The 25,958-nt window shown below is 52.7% G+C and overlaps 2 protein-coding genes and 1 non-coding gene across 52 annotated transcripts in view; all 3 read right to left on the bottom strand.

The window, feature by feature from the left end:
- DNM2 (dynamin 2) overlaps nucleotides 1–8,543 on the bottom strand; it is a 110,591-nt gene extending 102,048 nt beyond the window's left edge. For 49 of the 50 annotated variants that reach the window (XR_013408654.1, XR_013408656.1, XR_013408652.1 and 46 more), the window contains exon 1: nucleotides 8,206–8,529. Coding sequence is in view for 43 of the 50 variants with exons in the window: in XM_077976421.1 (XP_077832547.1) it covers nucleotides 8,206–8,366 (161 nt within the window). In the remaining 7 variants the exon portion in view is untranslated. 50 annotated transcript variants of the gene reach the window in all.
- On the bottom strand, nucleotides 8,106–8,205 carry MIR638 (microRNA mir-638). Its single transcript, NR_032660.1, is given in 1 exon segment — nucleotides 8,106–8,205. It is a non-coding gene; the product is annotated as a microRNA mir-638 (primary transcript).
- A 5,205-nt stretch (nucleotides 8,544–13,748) lies between the features above and the next one.
- QTRT1 (queuine tRNA-ribosyltransferase catalytic subunit 1) lies at nucleotides 13,749–25,727 on the bottom strand. Its single transcript, XM_028839809.2, has 10 exons — nucleotides 25,466–25,727; nucleotides 25,158–25,226; nucleotides 24,921–25,059; nucleotides 19,541–19,619; nucleotides 19,306–19,421; nucleotides 14,824–14,962; nucleotides 14,488–14,563; nucleotides 14,249–14,358; nucleotides 14,076–14,163; nucleotides 13,749–13,998 (listed from the first exon to the last, which is right to left on the bottom strand). The coding sequence occupies exons 1-10, from the start codon at nucleotides 25,706–25,708 to the stop codon at nucleotides 13,846–13,848; spliced, it is 1,212 nt and encodes a 403-aa protein (XP_028695642.2). The 5' UTR covers nucleotides 25,709–25,727; the 3' UTR covers nucleotides 13,749–13,845.
- Between the last annotated feature and the right edge of the window lie 231 nt (nucleotides 25,728–25,958).

The raw sequence follows: 25,958 nt of genomic DNA, 5'->3' as shown, positions 1-25,958 counted from the left end.
CTGTCCCTCTGGACCTGGTCAAGCTGAGGGCTCTCTCCTTGGATTTCCAGCTTTAACTCAATTTTCTCAGTGAGCAGACTCCAAAGGCATGTAGGTACCCCGTGCCATTTTTCTTTTAATAAGAAGCAGCTATGCTGGGGATACTAGCATTTCCAGCTGCGTTTTTATTTGGGCTTTGGTGATGTGTCCCTCCAGGGAGAAGTGGACGAGCCGCGGGGACACTGCCTGTGCCTCAGTGGGTGCCGCACCCGTGCACATCGGATGCCCGTTGGCTCCTGTCCCTGACAGATGGAGGGGCACGTGATGTGCTCCTTGGGCTGATTTATCGCTTTAACGGATCTTATTAGTTTAGAGTCACCTGGAAATGACGTCTTCTGTTTCCAGTGACTTTCCTTTTGGATAAAGACAAATTGCTTCTTGAAAAGGCCACACATGGCCGGGCGCGGTGGCTCACACCTGTAATCCCAGCATTTTGGGAGGCTGAGGCAGGCAGACCACAAGGCTGGGAGTTAGAGACCAGCATGGCCAACATAGTGAATCCCTATCTCTACTAAAAATACAAAAATTAGCCGGGTGTGGTGGCGCATGCCTTTAGTCCCAGCTACCTGGGAGGCTGAGGCAGGAGAATCACTTGAACCCAGGAGGCGGAGTTTGCAGTAAGCGGAGATCACGCCACTGTACTCCAGCCTGGGGGACAGAGTGAGACTCTGTCCCAAAAAAGAAAAAAGGACCATGCAAGGCTCGGTCAGGGGGTCTGCAGTGCTGGGCCTGCTGGAATTGGTACAGTCCAGAGGCATCTTTGGGAATATGCAAGGCTTGCTGCTGCCACACACTAAAAGAGTGACCTCACTTGTCTGGGCCTCAGTTTCCTCATGTGAAAAATGGGAACATGGTGGTCTCTGCCTCCTGGGAGTGGACTGAGAATCACACAGCAAATCATTGTGAAACAGGCAGCATTTGTGATCTCGCGGGTTGGCTCTTGTCTCCTTTTATCTGGGATCAGGACTCTGATGACAGTTGTAGGTTTCTTTTCTCTTGCTCTGTCCCCCAGACTGGAGTACAGTGGCATAATCATGGCTCACTGCAGCCTCCAACTCCTGGGCTCAAGTGATCCTCTCACCTGAGTCTCCTGAGTAGCTGGGACCACAGGCGTGAGCCACCACACCCTGCTAATTACAAAAATATTTTTCAGCAGGGCACGGTGGCTCACACCTGTATCCCAACACTTTGGGAGGCCGAGGCGGGTGGATCACGAGGTCAGGAGATGGAGACCATCCTGGCTAACACGGTGAAACCCCGTCTCTACTAAAAATACAAAAAAATTAGCTGGGCATGGTGGCGGGCGCCTGTAGTCCCAGCTACTCAGGAGGCTGAGGCAGGAGAATGGCATGAACCCGGGAGGCAGAGCTTGCAGTGAGCCGAGATCGCACCACTGCACTCCAGCCTGAGAGACAGAGCGAGACTCTGTCTCAAAAATAATAAAAAAATAAAATAAAATAAAATAAAATGTACCCCCTCCAACTGTGATCTCTCCCTCATCCTGCTCCCTGATCCTTTTTTCCATCATACTTATCACCTTCAACTATGTTTCTCCTTTTTTTTTTTTTGAGAGGGAGTCTCGCTGTGTCACCCAGGCTGGAGTGCAGTGGACGGATCTCAGCTCACTGCAAGCTCCGCCTCCCAGGTTCACTCCATTCTCCTGCCTCAGCCTCCCGAGTAGCTGGGACTACAGGCGCCCGCCACCTTGCCCGGCTAATTTTTTTGTATTTTTACTAGAGACAAGGTTTCACCATGTTAGCCACGATGGTCTCGATCTTCTGACCTTGTGATCCGCCCGCCTCGGCCTCCCAAAGTGCTGGGATTACAGGCATGAGCCACCGCATCCAGCAATTTTTTTTTTTTTTTTTTTTGAGACGAGGTCTCGCTCTTTTGCCCAGGCTGGAAGACAGTAGCATGATCAGAGCTCACTGCGGCCTTTAAATCCCAGGCTCAATCCATCCTCTGGCCTCAGCCTCCTGAGTAGCTGGGACTACAGGTGTCACCATGCCCAGCTAATGTTTTTTAATTTTTGTAGAGACGAGGTCTTACTATGTTGCCCAGGCTAGTCTCCAACGACTGGGCTCAAGTGATCCTCCCGACTGGATCCCAAAGAGCTGAGATTGTGGGCCTCAGCCACTGAGCAGCCCATGTTTCTCCTTTATCTGCTTCCTGCTGAAAGGCCAGCTCCTCCAGGGCAGGAGTTCTGGTAACTTGCTCAGGGCCATGTCCAGGCACACAGCAAAAGTGCTCAGGAAACATTTTTCAATGAAGAAACAACCCCTAATGTTGTAAGCACTTCTTTCTTCTATGCCAAGCACTCCAAACTGTCTCACTTAATCCCTATTCAAGAAAGGGAAAGAAGTGCTATTATAATTCGTATTTTAAAGAAGAGGGGGCTTGGCGCTGTGGCTTAACGCCTGTAGTCCCAACACTTTGGGAGGCCAAGGCAGGAAGATCACTTGAGGTCAGGAGTTTCGGACCAGCCTGGCCAACATGGGGAAACCTCACCCCTATTAAAAATACAAAAATTGGCCGGGCGCGGTGGCTCAAGCCTGTAATCCCAGCACTTTGGGAGGCCGAGGCGGGTGGATCACGAGGTCAGGAGATCGAGACTATCCTGGCTAACATGGTGAAACCCCGTCTCTACTAAAAAAAATACAAAAAACTAGCCGGGCGTGGTGGCGGGCGCCTGTAGTCCCAGCTACTTGGGAGGCTGAGGCGGGAGAACGGCGTGAACCTGGGAGGCGGAGCTTGCAGTGAGCCGAGATCACGCCACTGCACTCCAGCCTGGGAGACACAGCGAGACTCCGTCTCAAAAAAAAAAAAAAAAATACAAAATTGGCCGGGCGCGGTGGCTCACGCCTGTAATGCCAGCACTTTGGGAGGCCGAGGCGGGTGGATCACGAGGTCAGGAGATCGAGACCATCCTGGCTAACACGGTGAAACCCCGTCTCTACAAAAAATACAAAAAATTAGCTGGGCGTGGTGGCAGGTAGTCCCAGACACTTGGGAGGCTGAGGCAGGAGAATGGCACGAACCCAGGAGGCGGAGCTTGCAGTGAGCCGAGATCACGCCACTGCACTCCAACCTGGGCAACAGAGCAAGACTCAGTCTCAAAAAGAAAACAAAACAAAACAAAAACAAAAATTAATAGGGCACAGTGGCTCACGCCTATAATCCCAGCATTTTGGCAGACCAAGGCAGGCAGATCACCTGAGGTCGGGAGTTCGAGACCAGCCTGACCAACATGGAAAAACCCCACCTGTACTAAAAATACAAAACTAGTCGGGTGTGGTGGCTCATGCCTGTAATCCCAGCTACTCAGGAGGCTGAGGCAGGAGAATGGCTTGAAACTGGGAAGGGAGGTTGCAGTAAGCCAAGATCACACCATTGCACTCCAGCCTGAGCAACAAGAGTAAACTCCATCTCAAAAAAAATTTAAAAAAATTAGCTAGGTGTGGTGGCTCATGACTGTAGTCCCAGCTACTCAGGAGGCTGAGGCAGGAGAATCGCTTGAACTCAGGAGGCGAGACTGCAGTGAGCTGAGATCGCACCATTGCACTCCAGCCTGGGCAACAAAGCCAGACTCTGTCTCAAAAAAAAAATAAATAAAAGAAAGAAAGGGAAAGAAGCGCTATAATAACTTGTATTTTAACAAAGGGGAGACTGGGCGCAGTGGCTCACACCTGTAATGCCAGCACCTTGGGAGACTAATGCAGGAGGCTCATTTTGACGCCAGGAGGTCAAGACCAGCCTGGGCAACACAGCAAGGCCCTGTATCTCCAAAAAATGAAAAATTAGCCAAGCGTGGTGGCACATGCCTGTAGTCCTAGCTACTTAGGAGGCTGGGAGGTAGGAGAATCGCTTGAGCCCAGGAAGTCAAGGCTGCAGTGAGCAGAGATCGTGCCACTGCACTCTAGCCTGGGCCACGGTGTAAGACCCTATCTCAAAAAATAAAAACAGGCCGGGCGCGGTGGCTCAAGCCTGTAATCCCAGCACTTTGGGAGGCCGAGACGGGCGGATCATGAGGTCAGGAGATCGAGACCATCTTGGCTAACACAGTGAAACCCCGTCTCTACTAAAAAATACAAAAAACTAGCCGGGCAAGGTGGCGGGTGCCTGTAGTCCCAGCTACTCAGGAGGCTGAGGCAGGAGAATGGCGCAAACCCGGGAGGCGGAGCTTGCAGTGAGCTGAGATCCGGCCACTGCACTCCAGCCTGGGCGACAGCGCGAGACTCCGTCTCAAAAAAAAAAAAAATTCAAAAAATAAAAATAAAGTGGAGGGACTGAGTCCCCTGCCCAAGGTTTCACACGTATGCAATGACTGGCACCAGGTGACTTTACCTGCCCTGTGAGTTGAAACAGATCAATCAGATCTGTCAGCAGCCCTATTTCCTAGCTGAGGAAACTGAGGCTCGCAGAGGTAAATCTCACAGGACCAGGCCCATCCTATGCAATTGGAGCTGGAGGCCTCGGCCTCTTCCTGCCCTTCTCTGGCTCAGGTGTGGTGGCTCGTGACTGTAGTCCCAGCTACTCGGGAGGCTTGGGTGGGGGAATGCCTGAGGCCTTCTCTCTGGCCAGCCCCTGAGGCTAAATGACAAGGGTCCCTCCTTTCTCCTTAGGGTCAAAGTTCTATCTGCTGGTGCAGGGCAGACAAGCCAGGGGTCTCAAACTCAAAGGTTCTAGGGTCAGGAGGCTCCAAGCAAATACGAACTAGGCCTGGGTAAGTGCTAGGGAGTAGTGGGGACTGTGGCAGCTGGAGTGGCCACTCTTAGTCTTATGGGACAGTGACTGCTGCTTCTGAAATCGAAGTCATTAGTGCCACAAAGGTCAAAGGCTCAGCAAGGCCAGGTAATACTGATTACAACAACAGCAACCATGCCTATAAGACCCATGCACTCGACATGCATCACCCATCCAGGCCCCAGGGTACCAGTTACCACCCTCAGCTTACGGAAAAGGAATCTGAGGCCCAGAACACCAAATCCACGTGGCCGAGTCGCACAGCCAAACGTGGTGGAACCAGGCCTTAGGCCCACAGCTTGTGCACCACAACTCCAAACTCTATAGATCTGAGTGTCTCAGCACCACAAGAAATCCAGATATTGACTAGAAATCTAACATTGGAAAACCTTATTAAAAACAAAAGCTACGCAGGTAAAACAAAAGACCCAGCAGGCAGGCCTTGGCCCTCAGAGCCAGTGATCTGGACCTCCAGCTACAGGGCTGAACTAACTGGGCTGTTCCCACTCGGACCACATCCTTAGAAAATCCAGGCTCGGCGCAATGGCTCACACCTGTAACCCTAGTGCTTTTAGAGGCAGAGGCGGGAGGATCGCTTGAGCCTAGGAGTTCGAGGCTGCAGTGAGCTAGGACTGCACCCCTCCACTCCAACCTCGGCAACAAAGAGAGACCCTATCTCTTACCAAAAAAAAAAAAAAAAAAAAAAGGTAAGCCTTGTTTGAGCCCGTCATACCCAAAGAGAAGCCTTTTTTTATGCCGCCCTCATAAGGCTTAAGTGTGTAACATGAAAGCACTTTCATTCTGGTTAGCTTTTGTCACTGACAGCAAAGGAACCAGCCAGATAAACAACAACAGCCCTATCCATGTAGACCTACTATGTGCCAGGCACTGCATTAGGTAAGCACTTCCTTTTCTTTTCTTTTTTTTGAAACAGGATCTGGTTCTGTCACCCAGGCTGGAGGGTAATGGTGCGATCACAGCTCACTGCAGTCTGGACATCCTGGGCTCAAGCAATCCTCCCAGGGCCAGCCTCGTGAGTTGCTTGGACTACAGGTGTGGGACTACTACCCTACCTGGCTACTTGTTTTATTTTTTGTAGAATGGTGTCTTGTCATGTTACCCAGGCTGGTCTTGAACTCCTGGGGCCCGACCTGGTGGCTCACGCCTGTAATCCCAGCACTTTGGGAGGCCAAGGCGAGAGGATCACTTGAGGTAAGGAGTTCGAGACCAGCCTGGCCAACATGGTGAAACCCCGTCTCTACTAAAAATACAAAAATTAGTTGGGCATGGTAGTGGACGCCTGTAATCCCAGCTACTCGGGAGGCTGAGGCAGGAGAATCGCCTGAATCTGGGAGGCAGAGGTTGCAGTGAGCCAAGATCATGCCACTGCACTCCAGCCTGGGAGACAGAGCGAGACTCTGTCTCAAAAAAAAAAAAAAAAAAAAAAAAACTTGTTTAGGAGTGTCAACCAAGACTTAGACCAAGACAACCTGTGCAAGGTCACAAGGCATGTGAAAGAGACAGAGCTTTGCAAACACTGTGGTAAGACAGAAGGCAATGAGCCAGAGACAAGGTAGCAAAGGAGGAAATTCGTGCTGCTGGGAGGAAAGCCCCAAGGCTCTGGGATAGCAGACACAAGGCTTTACGCCAGCCTGGTGGCCTTGGGTGAACACAGTTCCTTCTAAGCCTCCCAGCTCAGCTAACGTGGGGATGGTAACACAGCCTCCACCCCACTCCTTACTTGGGATTCAAGATGTTGAATCAAGAAAAACATTATCCCTTGACACTGATAAAAACAATAACAGGCCGGGCGCGGTGGCTCAAGCCTGTAATCCCAGCACTTTGGGAGGCCGAGACGGGCGGATCACGAGGTCAGGAGATCGAGAGACGATCCCGGCTAACACGGTGAAACCCCGTCTCTACTAAAAAATACAAAAAAATAGCCGGGCGAGGTGGCGGGCGCCTGTAGTCCCAGCTACTTGGGAGGCTGAGGCAGGAGAATGGCGTAAACCCGGGAGGCGGAGCTTGCAGTGAGCTGAGATCCGGCCACTGCACTCCAGCCTGGGTGACAGAGCAAGACTCCGTCTCAAAAAAAAAAAAAAAAAAAAAAAACAATAACAATGACAATAATGACAGGAGGAGGATGTTATCATTTGGCAGCCACACCACTACAAATGAGTAGTTCCTGGAATGGAGAAGTGGCCGCCCATCTGGGAGACAAGAAAGGCAAGAGGGGTTGGTGGGAGGGAGAGGTGGCTGCACGGGCTGTTCTCATTCATTTGCTTCCTGAATCCTGGAAACAGCCCAGAGAGTGGAGTCTGCCCACTGGACAGATGGGCACACCGCGGCTTCTCAGGGCTGTCCAGAGAAGGCTACATCCCAGGGCTAGCCACTGAGGCCTGGTCACGCGAGAAGACCCTTCCCAGGCTCCAAAGGAGGGCCCCCAATTGGCAGGCTGTAGCTGGGAGGCGGGCCCTGTGTTCTAGCACCCTGAAAGGAATCCTGAAGTAAGGTACCCCCAGGGTCCTCCTTCTAGCTGACAGGGGAAGTAGGGTTCAAACCTCATCCTTCAGCTGTATTCTCCCCTCTACCCTCCTGCCACCCACTTCCAGAGGCGCTGGGCCAGACACTCAGGGGTAGTCATGCGCAGAACAGGAGATGGCCAGACAGACAGAAGAATGACGGAAGAGAGGACCAGCTCTAGGCAGGGACTAAGCTCTAAGAGTCAGCCTGAGAGAATCAAACAGGGTCCCCTAGGAGTCAGCTAGCCAGTCAGACAGTGGAGGCCAGCTGGTGTCACCCAACAGAGGGACTGCTCAGTGTTAAAGTCTGTGAGGGGCACGGATGGGCGGCCAGACAGCAGAGGTCACCCTTTACAGCTAGCCAGACAGCAGGGGGCTGCCAGGTGGGACTGGACAGATGGACAACCAAATGGTTGTGGCAGGGAGGCTTGCCCAGGACAGAGAGACAGCCAACCAGATGGCGGGGGCAGCTCCAGATACAAGAACAAGCCAGCCAGACCGCAGGGGTCGCCCCAGTAGATATCTAGATGGCCGGTTTCACCTCTGATAAACAGCCCGAAAGAGCAGAAGAGGGATCTACCCCAGACCCACGGGCAACCAGACGGCAGAGTTCACCCACGAAAGCTGGGACCAGATGGACCGCAGGATTCCAGCACACCTCCGGTCCTACGGCCCCCCGGCCCATGACGCCGCCCCTGGGGCCCAGGCCCGCTCCCGAGCCCCTGCAGGGAGTCCTCTGCCCAGGGCGTCCCACAGGGCCCGCCTCCCCGACCCCGTCCGGTTCCCCGCCGCCGGCACGCAAGCGCCGCAGTTACGCCGGCGGCGCAGGGAGCGCCATTCCCGGTCCGCCCTCCGCGCCCTAGGCCGCCGCCCGCCCGCGATCCCTGCCGCGCCCGCTTACCGGCCCACGAAGTTCTCCAGCACCGAGCTCTTGCCGGCGCTCTGGCCGCCCACCACAGCGATCTGCGGCAGGTCCAGGTGGCAGCTCTGGCCGATGGAGCTGAAGGCGTCCTGCAGCTTGTTGACCAGCGGGATCAGCTCTTCCATCCCGCGGTTGCCCATGGCGCCGGCGGCCCCCGGCCCGAGCGCCCTGCGCTCCCCGCCGCCGCCGACCCTCAACGACCTGGCCCCGCGGCGTCTGTAGCCGTTGCTCTCCGCCCGCCCGGGCCTCGGCAAGACGCCCGCTCCCGGCTCGGCCTCACGGTCGCCGCCTCATCCGGTTCTCAGGCTACACCCGACCCAAGCGACCTCCCGCCCCGGCCCCAGGGCTGCGCACAAATCACTCGCGCCGCACGCGATTGGCCTGCTGCGCCGCCACTCGGGCACACTAGCCAATAAAAACGAGGCACAAGCCAATGGTTGAGTAAACCTTCCCCCTGAGGACCGTCTTGCTGGTTTATTGGACAAAAGAACCGTCACTGTTGTGCAAAAGCCAATAGCGGCAGAAAGCAAGTTGTCAAGAGAGGAAGGAGGTGTTTCAGAAAAATGCACTTTGGCTCCGCCCATTGGCGAGGTTACACCATCTTATTGGCAGGCAGACGTGCCAGTCGACAATGTGGACCAATGATGTTAGGGATTGAGCTACTACCTAGTTCCCTAAGAATTTCCCATTGGTTCATATAAATATCACTTCGTTGCTCCAGCCAACCAGGCAAAAGAGGGCGGGGTGTAACATCCGAATCTTCACTATGATTGAGAACCATATCTGTCAATCAGAAAAACTCGCGTTCTTCCCCTGTGATTGTTGGATATCTGCAACAGTCTTCTGAAGTACAGGATAGGTGCCACCGTACTCGCTCAAGGGCGACACCTCGTGGTGGGATCCGATGTCTCGATTTTTGAGTTTCCTGGCTCTGGGGAAAACTACAAGTCCCAGAACGCATCTCAGTGCCCAGACTGCAAACCAACTCTGGGACCAGGGTCCCAATGCACTCTGTAAATGGGTAAGGCCAAGTCATTGCTTCCCAGAGACAGAACGCAGTAAAATCACTCCTCCTCCACGCCTTTGCAAATACTGTGCCCTTTCTGCTCACGCCCGATCTTGACGCCGCTAACGCTCCAAAGTTTTTTCCCCGGCTTCTTCAACTTTAGCAGAGCATGAATCTTTTTTTTTCTCTTTTTGAGACGGGGTTTCACTCTGTCACCCAGGCTAGAGTGCAGTGGCGCGATCTTGGCTCACTGCAACCTCTGCCTCCCCAGTTCAAGCAATTCTCCTGCCTCAGCCTCCCGAATAGCTGGGATTACAGGTGCACGCCACCACACCCAGCTAATTTTGTATTTTTAGTAGACAGAAAGGGTTTCACCCTATTGGCCAGGCTGGTCTCGAACGCCTGGCCTCAAGTGATCTGCCCATCTTGGCCTCCCAAAGTGTTGGGATTACAGGCGTGAGTCACCGCGTCTAGCCAATGAATCTTCCTTTCCTAGAGACTGGGTCTTGCTCTGTTGCCCAGGCTGGAGTGCAGTAGTGGACTCATAGCTCAATTCAACAAGCACTTGGGCTCAAACGATCCTCCCGCCTCAGCGTCCCAAGTAGCTGGAACCACAGGCATGCCCTGAGTCAACTATGCCCAGCTAATTATTTTTATTTTATTTTTTATAGAGACAGGGTCTTGCTGTGTTGTCCAGGCTGGTCTCAAACTCCTGGGCCCAAACGACTGTCACAGACCAGCCTCCCAAAAGTGCTGGGATTACAGGTGTGAACCCCCCAACTGGCTTTGGATCTTTTTGAACACCCACTAAAACTCAACGAATCCTCTCCCCGTGAAAAGATACGCTATTTTGTAGGCAAAATTGGGGTTCTGGGAACTGGAACTCCTGACAATGGACAGAGGCAAATAGGATTTGAAGTGTTTTGATCCCTCTGGAGACAAACAGGATTTGCATTGTTTTGATCCCTCTGGAGACAAATAGGCCAGAGACCAGGAAACCCAGTGAGGAAGCAGGAGCAGGTAAGTGCTCTGACCTGAGGCAGCACAAGAAGTTGGAGAAAGAGGAGGAGAGTGGTTCATGGCATTTGCCTGTTTTGTGACCCAAAACCCCAGGTCTCAAAGAAATAGACAAAAAGGGCCAGGTGCAGTGGCTCATGCCTGTAATCCTAGCACTTTGGGAGGCTGAGGCGGGTAGATCGCCTGAGGTCAGGTGTTTGAAACCAGCTTGGCTAATATGGTGAAACCCCGTTTCTACTAAAAATACAAAAAATTAGCCAGGCGTGGTGGTGCGTGCCTGTAATCCCAGCTACTCCAGAGGCTGAGGCAGGAGAATCGCTTGAACACAGGAGGTGGAAGTTGCGGTGAGCCGAGATCGCACCACTGCACTCCAGCCTGGGCAACAAGAGCAAAATTCCGTCTCAAAAACAAATAAACAAACAAACAAAAAACGTTGAGGAAACTCTTCATGTACTGAAGTATAAATAATATGAGATATACTAAGACGAAAAAACAAGCAAGGTACAGAATTGTGTGTGAAGGATGCTGACATGCATGAAAACCATATGTACACATGGAAAATTGCTGGAAAATACACAAACTGATAAAAGCAGTTGCACTTTTGATGTGATTTGAATTGTGGATTATATACATGTATTACTTTTTCACTTTTTTTTTTTTTTGAAACAAGAGTCTTGCTCTATTGCCCAGGCTGGAGTGCAGTGATGCAATCTCAGTTTACTGCAACCTCTGCCTCCCAGGTTCAGATGATTCTCCTGCCTCAGCCTCTCAAGTAGCTGGGACTACAGGTGCATGCCACCATACTGGCCAATTTTTGTGTTTTTAGTAGAGACGGGGTTTCACCATGTTGGCCAGGCAGGTCTCAAACTCCTAACCTCAGATGATCCACCCTCTTGGCCTCCCACAGTGCTGGGATTGCAGGTGTGAGCCACTGCGCTTGGACTTTTTTTTCTTTTCTTTTTTTTTTTTTTTTTTTTTTGAGACAGAGTCTCGCTCTGTCACCCAGGCTGGAGTGCAGTGGCCGGATCTCAGCTCACTGCGAGCTCCGCCTCCCGGGTTCACGCCATTCTCCTGCCTCAGCCTCCCGAGTAGCTGGGACTACAGGCGCCTGCCACCTCGCCCGGCTAAGTTTTTTTATTTTTAGTAGAGACGGGGTTTCACTGTGTTACCCAGGATGGTCTCGATCTCCTGACCTCGTGATCCGCCCGTCTCGGCCTCCCAAAGTGCTGGGATTACAGGCTTGAGCCACCGCGCCCGGCCTTCTTTTCTTTTTTTGAGATGGAGTCTTGCTCTGTCACCCAGGCTAGAGTACAGTAGTGCGATCTCGGCTCACTGCAACCTCTGAGTCCTGGCTTCAAGAGATTTTCCTGCCTCAGCCTCCAGAGTAGCTGGGATTACAGGCATGTGCCATCACGCCCAGCTACTTTTTGTATTTTTAGTAGAGATGGGGTTTCACCATGTTGGCCAGGCTGGTCTTGAACTCCTGACCTCATGATCTGCCCTCCTTGGCCTCCCAAAATGCTGGGATTATAGGTGTGAGCCACCACGCCCGACCTTTTTTTTTTTTTTTTTTTTTTTTGAGATGGAGTCTCGCTGTCTCTCAGGGTGGAGTGCAGTGGTGCAATCTTGGCTCACTGCAACATCCATGTCCTGGGTTCAAGTGATTCTCCTGCCTCAGCCTCCAGAGTAGCTAGGACTACAAGCACGTGCTGCCACACCCAGCAAATTTTTGTATTTTTAGTAGAGATGGGATTTCACTGTGTTGGCCAGGCTGGTCTCAAACTCCTTGACCTCAAGTGATCCGCCCGCCCGATTGGCCTCCCAAAGTGCTGGGATTATAGGTGTAAGCCACTGCGCCTGGCCTACTTTTTCCATTTCAAAAACTTCATTTTTGAAGAGCACTGGTTTTTGTTTTTGAGACACAGTCTCACTCTGTTGCCCAGCCTGGAGTGCAGTGGTGCAATTGCGGCTCATTACAGCCTCAACCTCCTGAGCTTCAGCGATCCTCCCACCTCAGCTTCCTCAGTAGCTGGGAACACAGATGCACACCACCTGTATTTTTTGTAAAGATGGAGTTTTGTCATGTTGCCCGGGGGCTGGTGAAGATCACTAGTTCTGTAACTGATCATATCTGGCTTAGATCCTGGACCTGTTTATCTACTGATTACCATGGTCTGAATGTCTATAGACCAGCCCCTACCCGCTCACCCACCACACCAAGATTAATATGTGGAAACATAATTCCCCAACATGATGGTAACTGGAGGTGGGGCCTTTGGAAGGCGATTAGGTGATTAGGTGAATGGGATTTGTGCCCTTATGTATTTTTTTTCTTTTCACAAACCTGCTGAGTGTCTCAGTGTGCTCTTATAAAAGAGACCCCAGAGAGCTGCCTTCCGCTACGTGAGATTAGAGAAAAGATCGCCATCTAGGAAGTTTGCCCTCAACAGACACTGAATCTGCTGGTACCTTGATCTTGAATTTCCCAGCCTCTAGAACTGTGATAAATCAATTTCTGTTGTTTATAGCCACCCAGTTGATGGTATTTTGTTATATATAGCAGCCAGAACGGACCAAGAAAGTGACAGTGACCATGTAACTTCATTCCTCTGCACCTCAGTGTCCTCCTCTGTAAAATGGAATACGACTGACTGTACATGCAACATTAAGTTGCAAGAATAATCAACTTGATGATTATAGACCTGGCATGGCGGCTCCAGATCGAGGCTACAGTGAGCCATGTTTGAACCAATGCACTCCAGCCTGGATGACAAAGCGAGACAGTCTCAAAAAAAAAAAAAAAAAAAAGAGGCTGGGCACTGTGGTTCACGCCTGTAATCACGCTTTGGGAGGCCGAGGCAGGCAGATCACTTGAGGTCAGGAGTTTAAGACCAGTCTGGCCAACATGGTGAAATCCCATCTCTATTAAAAATACAAAAATTAGCTGGGCATGGTGGCACACGCCTGTAGTCTCAGCTACTGGGGAGGCTGAGGCAGGAGAATCATTTGAACCTGGGAGGCAGAGGTTGCAGTGAGCAGAGATCCCACCACGGCACTCCAGCCTGGGTGACAGAGCGAGACTCAGTCTCAGAAAAAAAAAAAAAAAGGAAAAAAAAAAATAAGAGATTAAGCCTCATATCTATGAGTCAGACTAGGAGTGTATGCCTTAAAGTCAAGATACCATTTCTTTGATGGTGATGATCTTGGGCAAGTTCCCTCCCTTCTCTGGGCCTGCTTCCTCAGCTGCAAAAAAGGAGAGGCCAACAGTACCTCCCTCCAAGGTGGTTGGGGGGCCTGGGCCCCAGGAAGCAGGTGGCAGCTCTCACTCTAGGGGCACGCCCCACACGCTGGGCACTGGCAGGTGGTTTCCAGCTATCCGCTGCTGCCACAGTGATGTGTTATGATTGGTGACAAGGGGAGATATTCCACTGCAGTGACGCTCAGACCGAGAAGGGGACCCAGAGAGGCCACCTCCCCAAAAAGACACAGACACACTCTGTAAGTTACAATAAAAAAAAAACCTTCCAAAAAGAAATCCTCCAATATCTTCCGGCCCCTCCCTCCCTCCCTCTCTCCCTCCCTCTCCCAATGCCAGGTCAGCCCAGTGTGATTCCCACAGAGGCCAGAGCATCGGTGGCCCAGGTGGGACAGAGGGTGGGATCCCCGTACATGGTGCCCATGAAGTCCCGCACGAAGTCCGGAAAGCGCTTCTCCACAATGCTGGTGCGGACGGCGCTCATGAGCTGCAGCTGCGGGGAGGGGCGGTCAGCGTGGGGCATATGCACCTAGGACACCCCCACCCGCCCTGCCCCAGGCGCTGGCTCACCTGGTAGGCGATATTATGGACCGTGAGGTGGTGCAGTGCGGCCGTGTTGTCGCTGTGCAGCAGTGCGTGCAGGAAGGCGCGGCTGTGCCTGTCGAGCGGCAGGGGACAGCTCAGCACAGCCGGGCCCTGTCCCCTCCATGCCCTGCCCCAGCTCCCAGTACCATCCTGCCTACTTTTGGCACGTGGGGCAGGTGCACTCCGGGTTTATGGGGCCGAAGTCCTTCTCGAACACCTTCCTTCTCAACTGCAGGTTCCCAGTAGGCACCAGGGCAGAGCCAAAGCGCTGCGGGAAAGGAAGAGCGGGAAAGGGGGTCACCCAGGGCTTCATTCTCCCCATCCCCCCAACCCCTAACTTTGCCTCCCTAGTCCCCCACCCATCTCCCACCCTGACCTCCTTCTGCCAGAGCCTCACCGCTGTCCGTGTGGGGAAGACGCAGTCGAACATGTCACATCCAAGAGCCACGCAGACTACCAGATCAGTGGCATAGCTGGGGTTGCAGCCATGGCGGGAGGGGGCAAAGAACCTCAGGGGCTTCCCAGGACCCCTCCCAACCCTCACACTGCCCCAGACCGGGCCATATTCCCTCAGAATGGGACATATTCCCCAAGGGACAGCCATGTCTTCCTAGTCTCCTCAGATCAGAGCTGTGTCCGTTTCCCCCAAATGCCACCCCCCCAAGCAGGGCAGGGGGTCCCCAGGAATCCACTCCCCACAGGTAGGTCTCCGGCTCCCCTATCCACAACATACCCGACCCCCATCAGATATCGGGGCTTGTCCTTTGGCAGCCGAGAGGTGCTCAGCGCCACCATCCGCCAGAACTGCGACTTGCTCTCACCCCCACTCAGGCCCCCGATGGCGAAGCCAGGCACGTCCCGCTTGGTCATCTCTGAGGGTACAGGGTAAAGTGAGGGCTACAGAAGAGGAAATGTGCCTGGTCTACAATCCCAGAACAGACCCTGCCCAGACTTCCAGAGTCGCTCAGGGAGACAGTCAGAGAGACAGACAGACAGACAGATAGAGGCAGAGGCAGAGACGGAGACAGAGATGGAGAGGGAGATGGAGGAGAGGGTCCATCAGTCTGTCTGTCTGTCTAGGGGCTGGGACTGCTGCTGATCTCAGCTAACATTTATTGAGTGCCTGCTGTATGCAAGACCCTTTTCTTCAGTCCTCAGAAGAGGCACAGCCCACAGTCCCTCAGCTAAAACTGTTGGAAGCAGTGTGTTTCGGAATTTGGAATTTTCCGGATTTGAGAACAGTAAATGTCCCACATGCTGAGTAACAACAGCTGTCAGGTCAGGCGCAGTGGCTCACACCTGTAATCTCAGCACTGTGGGAGGCCGAGGCAAGCAGATCACTTGAAGTCTGGTGTTCAAGACCAATCTGGCCAACATGGTGAAACCCTGCCTCTACTAAAAACACGAGAAGTAGCCAGGCATGGTGGTGCATGCCTGTGGTCCCAGTTACTCAGAAGGCTGAGGCAGGAGAATCGCTTGAACCTGGGAGGCGGAGGTTGCAGTGAGCCAAGATCTCGCCACTGCACTCCAGCCTGGGCAACAGAGCGAGATTCTGTCTCAAAAAAGAAAGAAAGAAAAAGGACCAGGTGCAGTGGCTCACGCCTGTAATCCCAGCACTTTGGGAGGCCAAGGCAGGCAGATTAGAAGGTCAGGAGTTCGAAAGCAGGCTGACCAAGGTGGTGAAACCCTATCTCTACTAAAATATAAAAATTAGCTGGGCATGGCCGGGCACGGTGGCTCACGCCTGTAATCCCAGCACTTTGGGAGGCCAAGGAGGGCAGATCACGAGGTCAGGAGATCAAGACCGTTCTGGCTCACACGGTGAAACCCCATCTCTACTAAAAACACAAAAAATTAGCCAGGCATGGTCGCGGGCACCTGTAGTCCCAGCTACTCAGGAGGCTGACGCAGGAGAATGGTGTGAACCCGGGAGGCGGAGCTCGCAGTGAGCCAAGATCGCGCCACTGCACTCCAGCCAGGGCGACAGCGAAACTCCATCTCAAAAAAAAAAAAAAAAAAAAAAATTAGTCCAGCGTGGTGATGGGTACCTGTAGTCCCAGCTACGCAGGAGACTGAGGCAGGATAATCGCTTGAACCCGGGAGGCAGAGGTTGCGGTGAGCTGACATCACCCCACTGCACTCCAGCCTGGGCGACAGAGCGAGATTCCATCTCAAAAATAAAACAAAACAACAACAAAAAAACACCCCCAAAAAACACCCAATAGCCTGTCATCAAACACTGTAATATTTGTGCAACAAGATATGTGAAGACTTGGTGGGGGAAGGGGAGTGAGAGCATTAGGACAAATACATAACACATGCAGGGCTTAAAACCTAGATGACCACCATGGCACATATACAGCTATGTAACAAACCTGCACGTTCTGTACATGTATTCCAGAACTTAAATTTTTTTTTTTTTTTGAGACAGAGTCTCGCTCTGTTGCCCAGGCTGGAGTGCAGTGGCCGGATCTCAGCTCACTGCAAGCTCCGCCTCCCAGGTTTACGTCATTCTCCTGCCTCAGCCTCCTGAGTAGCTGGGACTACAGGCGCCCGCCACCTCGCCCGGCAACTTTTTTGTATTTTTTAGTACAGACGGGGTTTCACCGTGTTAGCCAGGATGGTCTCGATCTCCTGACCTCGTGATCCACCCGTCTCGGCCTCCCAAAGTGCTGGGATTACAGGCTTGAGCCACCGCACCCGGCCTTTTTTTTTTTTTTTTTTTGAGATGGAGTTTTACTCTTGTTGCCCAGGCTGGAGTGCAGTGGCGTGATCTTGGCTCACTTCAACCTTCGCCTCCCGGATTCACGTGATTCTCCTGCCTCAGCCCCCTGAGTAGCTGGGATTACAGTAGCCTGCCACCATGCGCGGCTAATTTTCTGTATTTTTAATAGAGACAGGGTTCCGCCATGTTGGGCAGGTTGGTCTCGAACTTCTGACCTCAGGGGATCCGCCCACCTCGGCCTCCCAAAATGCTGGGATTACAGGCATGAGCCACCACACCCGGCCAAAGTAAAATTTTAAAAATAAAAATAGGCTGGGAGCGTGGCTCACGTCTGTAATCCTAGCACTTTGGGAGGCCACAGCGGGTGGATCATGAGGTCAGTAGTTAGAGACCAGTCTGGCCAACATGGTGAAACCCTGTCTCTACTAAAAATACAAAAATTAGCCAGGCATGGTGGTGGGTGCCTGTAATCCCAGCTACTCGGGAGGCTGAAGCAGGAGAATCGCTTGAAACCAGAAGGCAGAGGTTGCAGTGAGCCGAGATGGCGCCACTGCACTCCAGCGTAGACAACAAGAACGAAATTCCATCTTGAAAAGTAAAAAATAGGCCGGGCGCGGTGGCTCAAGCCTGTAATCCCAGCACTTTGGGAGGCTGAGACGGGCGGATCACGAGGTCAGGAGATCAAGACCATCCTGGCTAACACGGTGAAACCCTGTCCCTACTAAAAAATACAAAAAACTGGCCGGGCGAGGTGATGTGCGCCTGTAGTCCCAGCTACTCAGAAGGCTGAGGCAGGAGAATGATGTGAACCCGGGAGGCAGAGCTCGCAGTGAGCTGAGATCCGGCCACTGCACTCCAGCCTGGGCGACAGAGCGAGACTCCATCTCAAAAACAAAAGGAAAAAATAAATAAAAATAAAAATATGTGAAGACTTATAACAACTGGGATAAAAAATGAGAGATCCAGGTTAGCGATGCAATGAGTTGCAAATTTTTTAGGGCATTCTAAGTTTTTTCTTTTTTCTTTTTTTTTCTGAGACAGGGTCTCACTGTGTTGCCCAGACTGCAGTACAGTGGTGTCATCATAGCTCACTGCAGCCACCAACCTCTGGGCTCAAGTGATCCTCCCTCCTCAGCCTCCCAAGTATCTAGGATCACAGGCATGCACTCCCATGCTTGCGTGCTAATTTTCTTTTTTTCTTTTTTTTTTTGAGACAGATTCTTGCCCTGTCGCCCAGGCTGGAGTGCAGTGACATGATCTCAGCTCACTGTAACCTCCACCTCCTGGGTTCAAGCTCTCAGCCTCCTGAGTAGCTAGGATTACAGGTACCCAGCACCATGCCTGGCGAATTTTTGTATTTTTAGTAGAGACGGGGTTTCACCATGCTGGTCAGGTTGGTCTCGAACTCCTGGCCTCGTGATCTGCCCGCCTTGGCCTCAAAGTACTGGGATTACAGGCGTGAGCCAGCGCACCTGGCCCAATTCTCTTTTTTTAGAGACAGGATCTCGCTATGTCGCCCAGACTGGTCTCAAACACCTGGCCGCAAGCAATCCGCTTGCCATGGCCTCCTAAAGTGCTGGGATTCCAGTGTGAGCTATGGCACCAGGCCAATGTTCTGGATTTTAGACTTTCGCTCTGAGGACCTGGATGACAGAGAAGGGGCTGCAGAATTGTACTATTGTTCAACTTGCCTGAAACAAGAAGAAACTGGGGCCTGCAGGGCTTAAACCACTAGTCCAAGGCCACATATGCCAAAGGCTGGATTCAAACCTGGGTCTGGCCTCCAGGCCAGACTGCACTCCAGCTCACTGCACTCCAGCATGAGCAACAGAGTAAGACCCTGTCTCAAAAATAAATAAATAGGACGGGCACGGTGGCTCACGCCTGTAATCCCAGCACTTTGGGAAGCCAAGGTGGGTGGATCACAAAGTCAGGAGTTTGAGACCAGCCTGGCCAATATGGTGAAACCCCGTCTCTACTAAAAATACAAAAATTAGCCGGGCGTGGTGGCAGGCGCCTGTAGTCCCAGCTACTCAGGAGGCTGGGGCAGGAGAATGGCGTAAACCCGGGAGGCGGAGGTTGCAGTGAGCCGAGATCGCGCCACTGCACTCCAGCCTGGGCGACAGTGGAAGACTCCATCTTAAAAAAAAAAAAAAGGAAAATAAATAAATAAATAAATAGGCTGGGTGAGGTAGCTCATGACTATAATCCCAGCACTTTGGGAGGTCGAGGAGGGTGCATCACCTGAGACTCCATCTCAAAAATAAAACGAAAACAAACAAACAAAAAAACCAGAAGACTATTAACTACTGGAATCACGGCCATTCTCTCAATACATTCTACTGCACATGGCCTGAGAGCCTTCGCTTCGGCTATTTTTTCTAGCACAGTGCCCTTCCACCCATTAGCAATCCAGTTCCACCATGTGCCAAGCCCATGTGGGGACCTCCTCGATGGCCAAGCCCTGGGTCTGCCAGCGCACGGCTCTACCTTCAAGGCAGGTGGCCCGGAGATCTGCGTCCAGCCCACCCTGGATAATGGCGAAGAGGTTCTGCTTGTCCGGCTGCTGATGGGCTGCAATGCACCGGTCCAGCCAGCGGATTGACCTGCAACAGGGCCCCAGTCACAAGCCCCAGGGGCCTGGTGAGGGGGTAGGAGACAAGGCTACAGGGACCAGGATCCCCTCCCCCCACACATCCCCCACATGCACACAGCATGTACACACCTGTACATGGCCTCCTCCACACGTGGCCCAGTCACGGTGCTGCTGACCACGTCATCCAGCTGCATGATGATGTCCGAGCCTGATGGTGAGATGGGGGCAACATCACTGGGAAAGCCCGAAGTGCTTGGGGAAAGCCTCCTATCACATGGGTTCAAGTTGGACTTCCCCAAGAGCATCCCCCCATTCCCCGTCTTGCTAACTCCCACGTGGCTTTCCCAGTCTGTTCATACAACAGCCAGAAGGAGCTTTACAAAATGTGCCTTTGGTCCTGTCTCTCCCCAGCTTAAAATCCTATCCTGTCACACAAAATAAAATCCTAAAATGTACAAAGGGGGCCGGGCGCGGTGGCTCAAGCCTGTAATCCCAGCACTTTGGGAGGCCGAGACGGGCGAATCACGAGGTCAGGAGATCGAGACCATCCTGGCTAACACGGTGAAACCCCGTCTCTAATAAAAAATACAAAAAAAAAAAAAAAAACTAGCCGGGCGAGGTGGCGGGCGCCTGTAGTCCCAGCTACTCGGGAGGCTGAGGCAGGAGAATGGCGTAAACCCGGGAGGCGGAGCTTGCAGTGAGCTGAGATCCGGCCACTGCACTCCAGCCTGGGAGACAGAGCGAAACTCCGCCTCAAAAAAAAAAAAAAAAAAATGTACAAAGGGATTCCTTGCTATGTGGCGTGCCACAGCAAGACCAGGAAACCAAACTTCCATCAGCAGGGCTCTGCTGGCTGGGCGCGGTGACTAGGCCTATAATCCCAGCAATTGGGACACCGAGGCAGGCAGACTATCTGAGGTCAGCAGTTCAAGACCAGCCTGGCCAACATGGTGAAACCCCATCTCTCCTAAAAACACAAGAATCAGCCAGGTGTGATGGCGCGGGCCTGTAGTCCCAGGGCTTGGAAGGCAGAGACAGGAGAATTGCGTGAATCTGGGAGACGGAGGTTGTAGTGAGCCAAGACTGTGCCACTGCACTTCAGCCTGGATGACAGATCAAGGCTGTGTCCAAAAAAAAAAAAAAAAAAAAAGATTAAAAAAAAAAAGCCAGGTGCAGTGGCTCACGCCTGTCATCCCAGCACTTTGGAAGGCTGACCCAGGTGGATCATTTGAGGTCAGGAGTTCGAGACCAGCCTGGCCAACGTGGTGAAACCCCATCTCTACCAAAAATACAAAAATTAGCAGGACGTGGTGGTGTATGCCTGTAATCCCAGCTACTCAAGAGGCTGAGGCAGGATAATCGCTTGAACCCAGGAGGCGGAGGTTGCAGTGAGCTGAAATCACACCACTGTACTCCAGCCTGGGCAACAGAGCGAGACGCAGTCTCAAAAAGAAAAATAAAATAAAGTGCTAAGATTATAGGCATGAGTCACTGCGCACAGCATAGTGGTTTAGTGACATAAAATGAAACCTGATGACCTATAATCCACACACTTTGGAAGGCCCAGGCAGAAGGATCACTTGAGCCCAGGAGTTCGAGACCGGCCTGGGCAACACAGAGAGACCCTATCTCCATTATTAAGAAAATACTCGGGAGGCTGAGGCAGGAGAATGGAGTAAACCCGGGAGGCGGAGCTTGCAGTGAGCTGAGATCCGGCCACTGCACTCCAGCCTGGGCGACAGAGCGAGACTCCGTCTCAAAAAAAAAAAAAAAAGAAAATAAACAGGCCAGGCACAGTGGCTCAAGCCTGTAATCCCAGCACTTTGGGAGGCCAAGACGGGCAGATCACGAGGTCAGGAGATCAAGACCATCCTGGCTAACACGGTGAAACCCCGTCTCTACTAAAAATACAAAAAACTAGCCGGGCGAGGTGGCGGGCGCCTATAGTCCCAGCTACTCGGGAGGCTGAAGCAGGAGAATGGCGTGAATCCGGGAGGCGGAGCTTGCAGTGAGCCGAGATCCGGCCACTGCACTCCAGCCTGGGTGACACAGCGAGACTCCGTCTCAAAAAAAAGAAAATAAAAGAAAATAAACAGATGAAACAAATTAAAATAAAAAAGAACAGGCCAGGCGTGGTGGCTCGCGCCTGTAATCCCAGCGCTTTGGGAGGCCAAGGTGGGCCAATCACTTGAGATCAGGAGTTCCAGACCACCCTGGCCAACATGGTAAAACTCTGTCTCTATGACAAACACAAAAATTAGCCGGACATGGTGGCGTGCACCTGAAGTCCCAGCTACTCAGGAGGCTGAGGCAGGAGAATTGCTTGAACCCGGGAAGCAGAGGTTGCAATGAGCCGAGATCACGCCACAGTACTCTAGTCTGGGTGACAGCAAGATTCGGTCTCAAAAAAGAAAAAAAGGGGCCAGGCACAGTGGCTCACACCTGTAATTCCAGCACTTTGGGAGGCCAAGGACCAGCCTGGCCAACATGGTGAAACCCCATCTCTACTAAAAATATAAAAACTAGCCGGGTGTGGTGGTGGGCGCCTGTAATCCCAGCTACTCGGGAGGCTGAGGCAGGAGAATTGCTTGAACCCAGAAGACAAAGGCTGCAGCCAACACAGTGCCACTGCACTCCGGCCTTGGCAAAAGAGACTCTGTCTCAAAAAAAAAAAAGAAACAAGAAAAAATGGGCGGGGCGTGGCGGCTCATGCCTGTAATCCCAGCACTTTGAGAGGCCGAGGTGGGTGGATCACGAGGTCAGGAGATCGAGACCATCCTGGCAAACATGGCGAAACCCCATCTCTACTAAAAATACAAAAAAAATTAGCCGGGTGTGGTGGCGGGCACCTGTAGTCCCAGCTACTCGGGAGGCTGAGGCAGGAGAATGGCGTGAACCCAGAAGGCGGAGCTTACAGTTAGCTGAAATGGTGCCACTGCACTCCAGCCTGGGCAACAGAGCAAGACGCCATCTCAAAAAAAAAAAAAAAAAAGAAAGAAAAAATGGGAGCCGGGCGCGTTGGCTCACGCCTGTAATCCCAGCACTTTGGGAGGCCGAGGCGGGCAGATCGCTTGAGGTCAGGATTGAGACCAGCCTGGCCAACATGGTGAAACCCTGTCTCTACTAAAAATACAAAAAACTAGCTGGGCGTGGTGGCGTGCACCTGTAATCCCAGCTACTTAGGGGGCTGAGGAGAATTGCTTGAGGCCAGGAGGCAGAGGTTGCAGTGACCTGAGATTGTGCCACTGTACTCTAGCCAGGGTGACAGAGTGACACTCTGTCTTAAAATAATAACTAAAAAGGCCGGGCGCGGTGGCTCACGCCTGTAATCCCAGCACTTTGGGAGGCCAAGGCGGGCGGATCACAAGGTAGGAGATCGAGACCACGGTGAAACCCCGTCTCTACTAAAAATACAAAAAATTAGCCGGGCGCGCTTGTGGGCGCCTGTAGTCCCAGCTACTCGGGAGGCTGAGCCAGGAGAATGGCCGGAACCCGGGAGGCGGAGCTTGCAGTGAGCCGAGATCGCAACACTGCACTCCAGCCTGGGCGACAGCGGGAGACTCCGTCTCCAAAAAAAATAAAAAAATAAATAAAATAATAATAATTAATAAAAATAAATAAACATAAAAAAATAAACTTACAGGCCAGGCACGGTGGCTCACGCCTGTAATCCCAGCACTTTGGGGGGCCAAGATGGGTAGATCACTTGAGGTCAGGAGTTTGTAACCAGCCTAGTCAACATGGTGAAACCCCATCTCTACAGAAAATACAAAAATTAGCTGGGTGTGGTAGCGGGCACTTGTAATCCCAGCTACTCGGGAGGCTAAGGCAGGAGAATTGCTTGAACCAGGAGGCAGCTGTGGCAGTGAGTCGTGATTGCACCTAGGCCTCCCAAAGTGCTGGGATTACAGGCAAGAGCCACTGCACCCAGCCCGGGGCTTCTTTTCTAATAGGGGCTTTTGTTATAGGGGCGTCAGTCATGAATCTAAGAAGAAAAAATATTTCTTCCTCCCTACAGCATCAATTTATTAGAATGATGAGGGGAAGAGAGGTGTTGACCCTGTGTTGCCGTGGTTCTTTACAAGGTTGAGAAAATGTTAACCGTCTTTATCAAGAAATGGGGATACTGGGCCGGGTGTAGTGGCTCACACCTATAATCCCAGAACTCTGGGAGGCTGAAGCAGGTGAATCACCTGAGGTTAGGAGTTTGAGACCAGCCTGGCCAACATAGTGAAACCCCGTCTCTACGAAAAATACAAAAACTAGCTGGGCATAGTGGCAAGCAGTTGTAATTCCAGCTACTCAGCAGGCTGAGGCAGGAGAATCACTCAAACCCAGGAGGTGGAGGTTGCAGTGAGCAGAGATCACACCATTGCACTCCAGCCTGTGTGACTCTGTCTCAAAAAAAAAAAAAAAAAGGCCCGGCGTGGTGGCTCACGCCTGTAATCCCAGCACTTTGGGAGGCCGAGGCAGGTGGATCACCTGAACTCAGGAGTTCGAGACTAGCCTGACCAACATGGAGAAACCCCATCTCTACTAAAAATACAAAATTAGCCGAGCGTTGTGGCGCACGCCTGTAATCCCAGCTATTTGGGAGGCTGAGTCAGGAGAATCGCTTGAACCTGGGAGGCAGAGGTTGCAGTGAGCCGAGATCGCACCACTGTACTCCAGCCTGGGCAACAAGAGCGAAACTCCTCCTCAAAAAAAAAAAAAAAGGAAGGATATTGAGGATATGGGAGGAGCCTAATGCCTCCCCAATCCTCTTGTTGCCACCATTATTTCAACAGGTATTTGTACAATTAATTTGTTTTTTTTTGTTGTTTTTTTTTTTGAGACAGAGTCTCACTCTGTCGCCTAGGCTGGAGTGCAGTGGCGGGATCTCGGCTCACTGCAAGCTCCGCCTCCCGGGTTCACGCCATTCTCCTGCCTCAGCCTCCCGAGTAGCTGGGACTACAGGCGCCCACAAGCGCGCCCGGCTAATTTTTTGTATTTTTAGTAGAGACGGGGTTTCACCGTGGTCTCGATCTCCTGACCTTGTGATCCGCCCGCCTCGGCCTCCCAAAGTGCTGGGATTACAGGCGTGAGCCACCGCGCCCGGCCAATTTGTTTTTTAAATTTATTTTTTTGGTAGAGACAGGGTCTCCCTGTATTGCCCAAGCTGGTCTCCAACTCCCGGCCTCAAGTGATCTTCCCACCTCAGTTTCCCAAATTGCTGGGATTACAGGCATGAGCTTCTACATCCAGTCTTAATTTGCTGAGAGAAAAATTGCAATAATAATACTTAAGCTACTACATGGCTGGCATGGAGATTTACGACATCATCTCATATGTACTTGTCAACAATTCTACCAAAGACCTGCTACTATTTACCCCCGCTTTGAGTTGGTTCAACTGAAGCTCTGCGAGGAGTGACCTGCTCAAAGCCACACAACACCTAAAGAACAGGCCCTGTGTCACCTTCACCCCCTGACAGACAGGGTAAGGGGGCGGCTCCCCAGGGTCCTCTCACCCAGCGCGTTCTGGATCTGCACGGATTTCTCCGGGCTCAGCAGGGTCTCACTGCCGTCGTAGGGAGAGCGGAAGCGGACGCCCTCCTCCGTCACCTCGGACAGAGACACCAGTGACACCATCTGGAAACCGCCGCTGTCCTAAGGGAAACCCCACCGCAAGGCTGTCAGGGGGTGGAGATGGGGGACCCCTCACTCCAGAGAAGCGCCCTAGGACGCCGGCTCTCTCCTCAGCTCACCGTTAGCAGATTATGTGGCCAATTCATGAAGCCGTGGAGACCGTTGGCTTTCTGGATCAGTTCGGGTCCCTGGGTTGATAGAAGAAAGTGTCAGGTTAGGGATGACAGCGTCCCTGGGGGCCCTTCTTGAGAGACAGAGCTGGCCAGCTTTAGTCCCCGCTGCTCTTTCACGCCCAGCACAAGGCCTGGTCATGGGGGGGCGCTCAATACGGCTGGTCGATTGACTTTGGGAGGAGTGTCCGGGCCTGGAGGACGCTCCATGGCTCCCCACGCCTCGCCGCCTCCCCGCGCGGGCAGAGCCCACCCACCGGCCTTAGACCCAGATGGTAGGTATTGCCCAGGCAGATGCGGCAACCCAGAGCGTCCAGCTGCTCTGTCGTGATGCCCTTCATGGTGGCCTGCGTGCCCACTGGCATGAACACAGGAGTTGCCACTGTCCCATGAGGCAGCCGCAGCTCGCCTGCCCGGGCCCTGGAGCGGCTGCATTCGGCCACCAGCCGCATGATCCGTGGGGCCGACTCCAGGGAAGCCTGGGTGGCTACTCCCGCCATCTTGACTGTCGGGACCACGTGGGCCATACCACACAGTGGGCGGCGCCATGTTGGCTGCTGTCACGTGACAGCGCGACCCCGTTCTGGAGCCCGGGAAAGCGTCGGGGGACCATGGCAACGGATTTGAACCCCTGGTCCTGGCTGGGCGCCCACTTAATTCCTACCCGCAACACGCTAAAGCGAAGAATCAAAATTGCGCTGGGAACGAATCTCATCCCTAGCACTTTCGAGCTACAATCAGAGAATCTCT

This window comes from Macaca mulatta, chromosome 19 (genome assembly GCF_049350105.2).
Source record: "Macaca mulatta isolate MMU2019108-1 chromosome 19, T2T-MMU8v2.0, whole genome shotgun sequence".
Lineage (NCBI taxonomy): Eukaryota > Metazoa > Chordata > Mammalia > Primates > Cercopithecidae > Macaca > Macaca mulatta.
The sequence above is the reverse complement of the archived record's forward strand: the minus strand, read 5'-3'. Positions and strand labels throughout refer to the sequence as shown.

Coding starts and splice junctions, on each gene's coding strand:
- QTRT1 (XM_028839809.2), bottom strand. CDS start 25,708: ATGGCGGGAGTAGCCACCCAGGCTTCCCTGGAGTCGGCCCCACGGATC. Junction 19,620..24,920: donor GCAGATCCAGAACGCGCTGG/GTGAGAGGACCC, acceptor TCTCACCATCAG/GCTCGGACATCATCATGCAG. Junction 13,999..14,075: donor TCCATAATATCGCCTACCAG/GTGAGCCAGCGC, acceptor CCCTCCCCGCAG/CTGCAGCTCATGAGCGCCGT.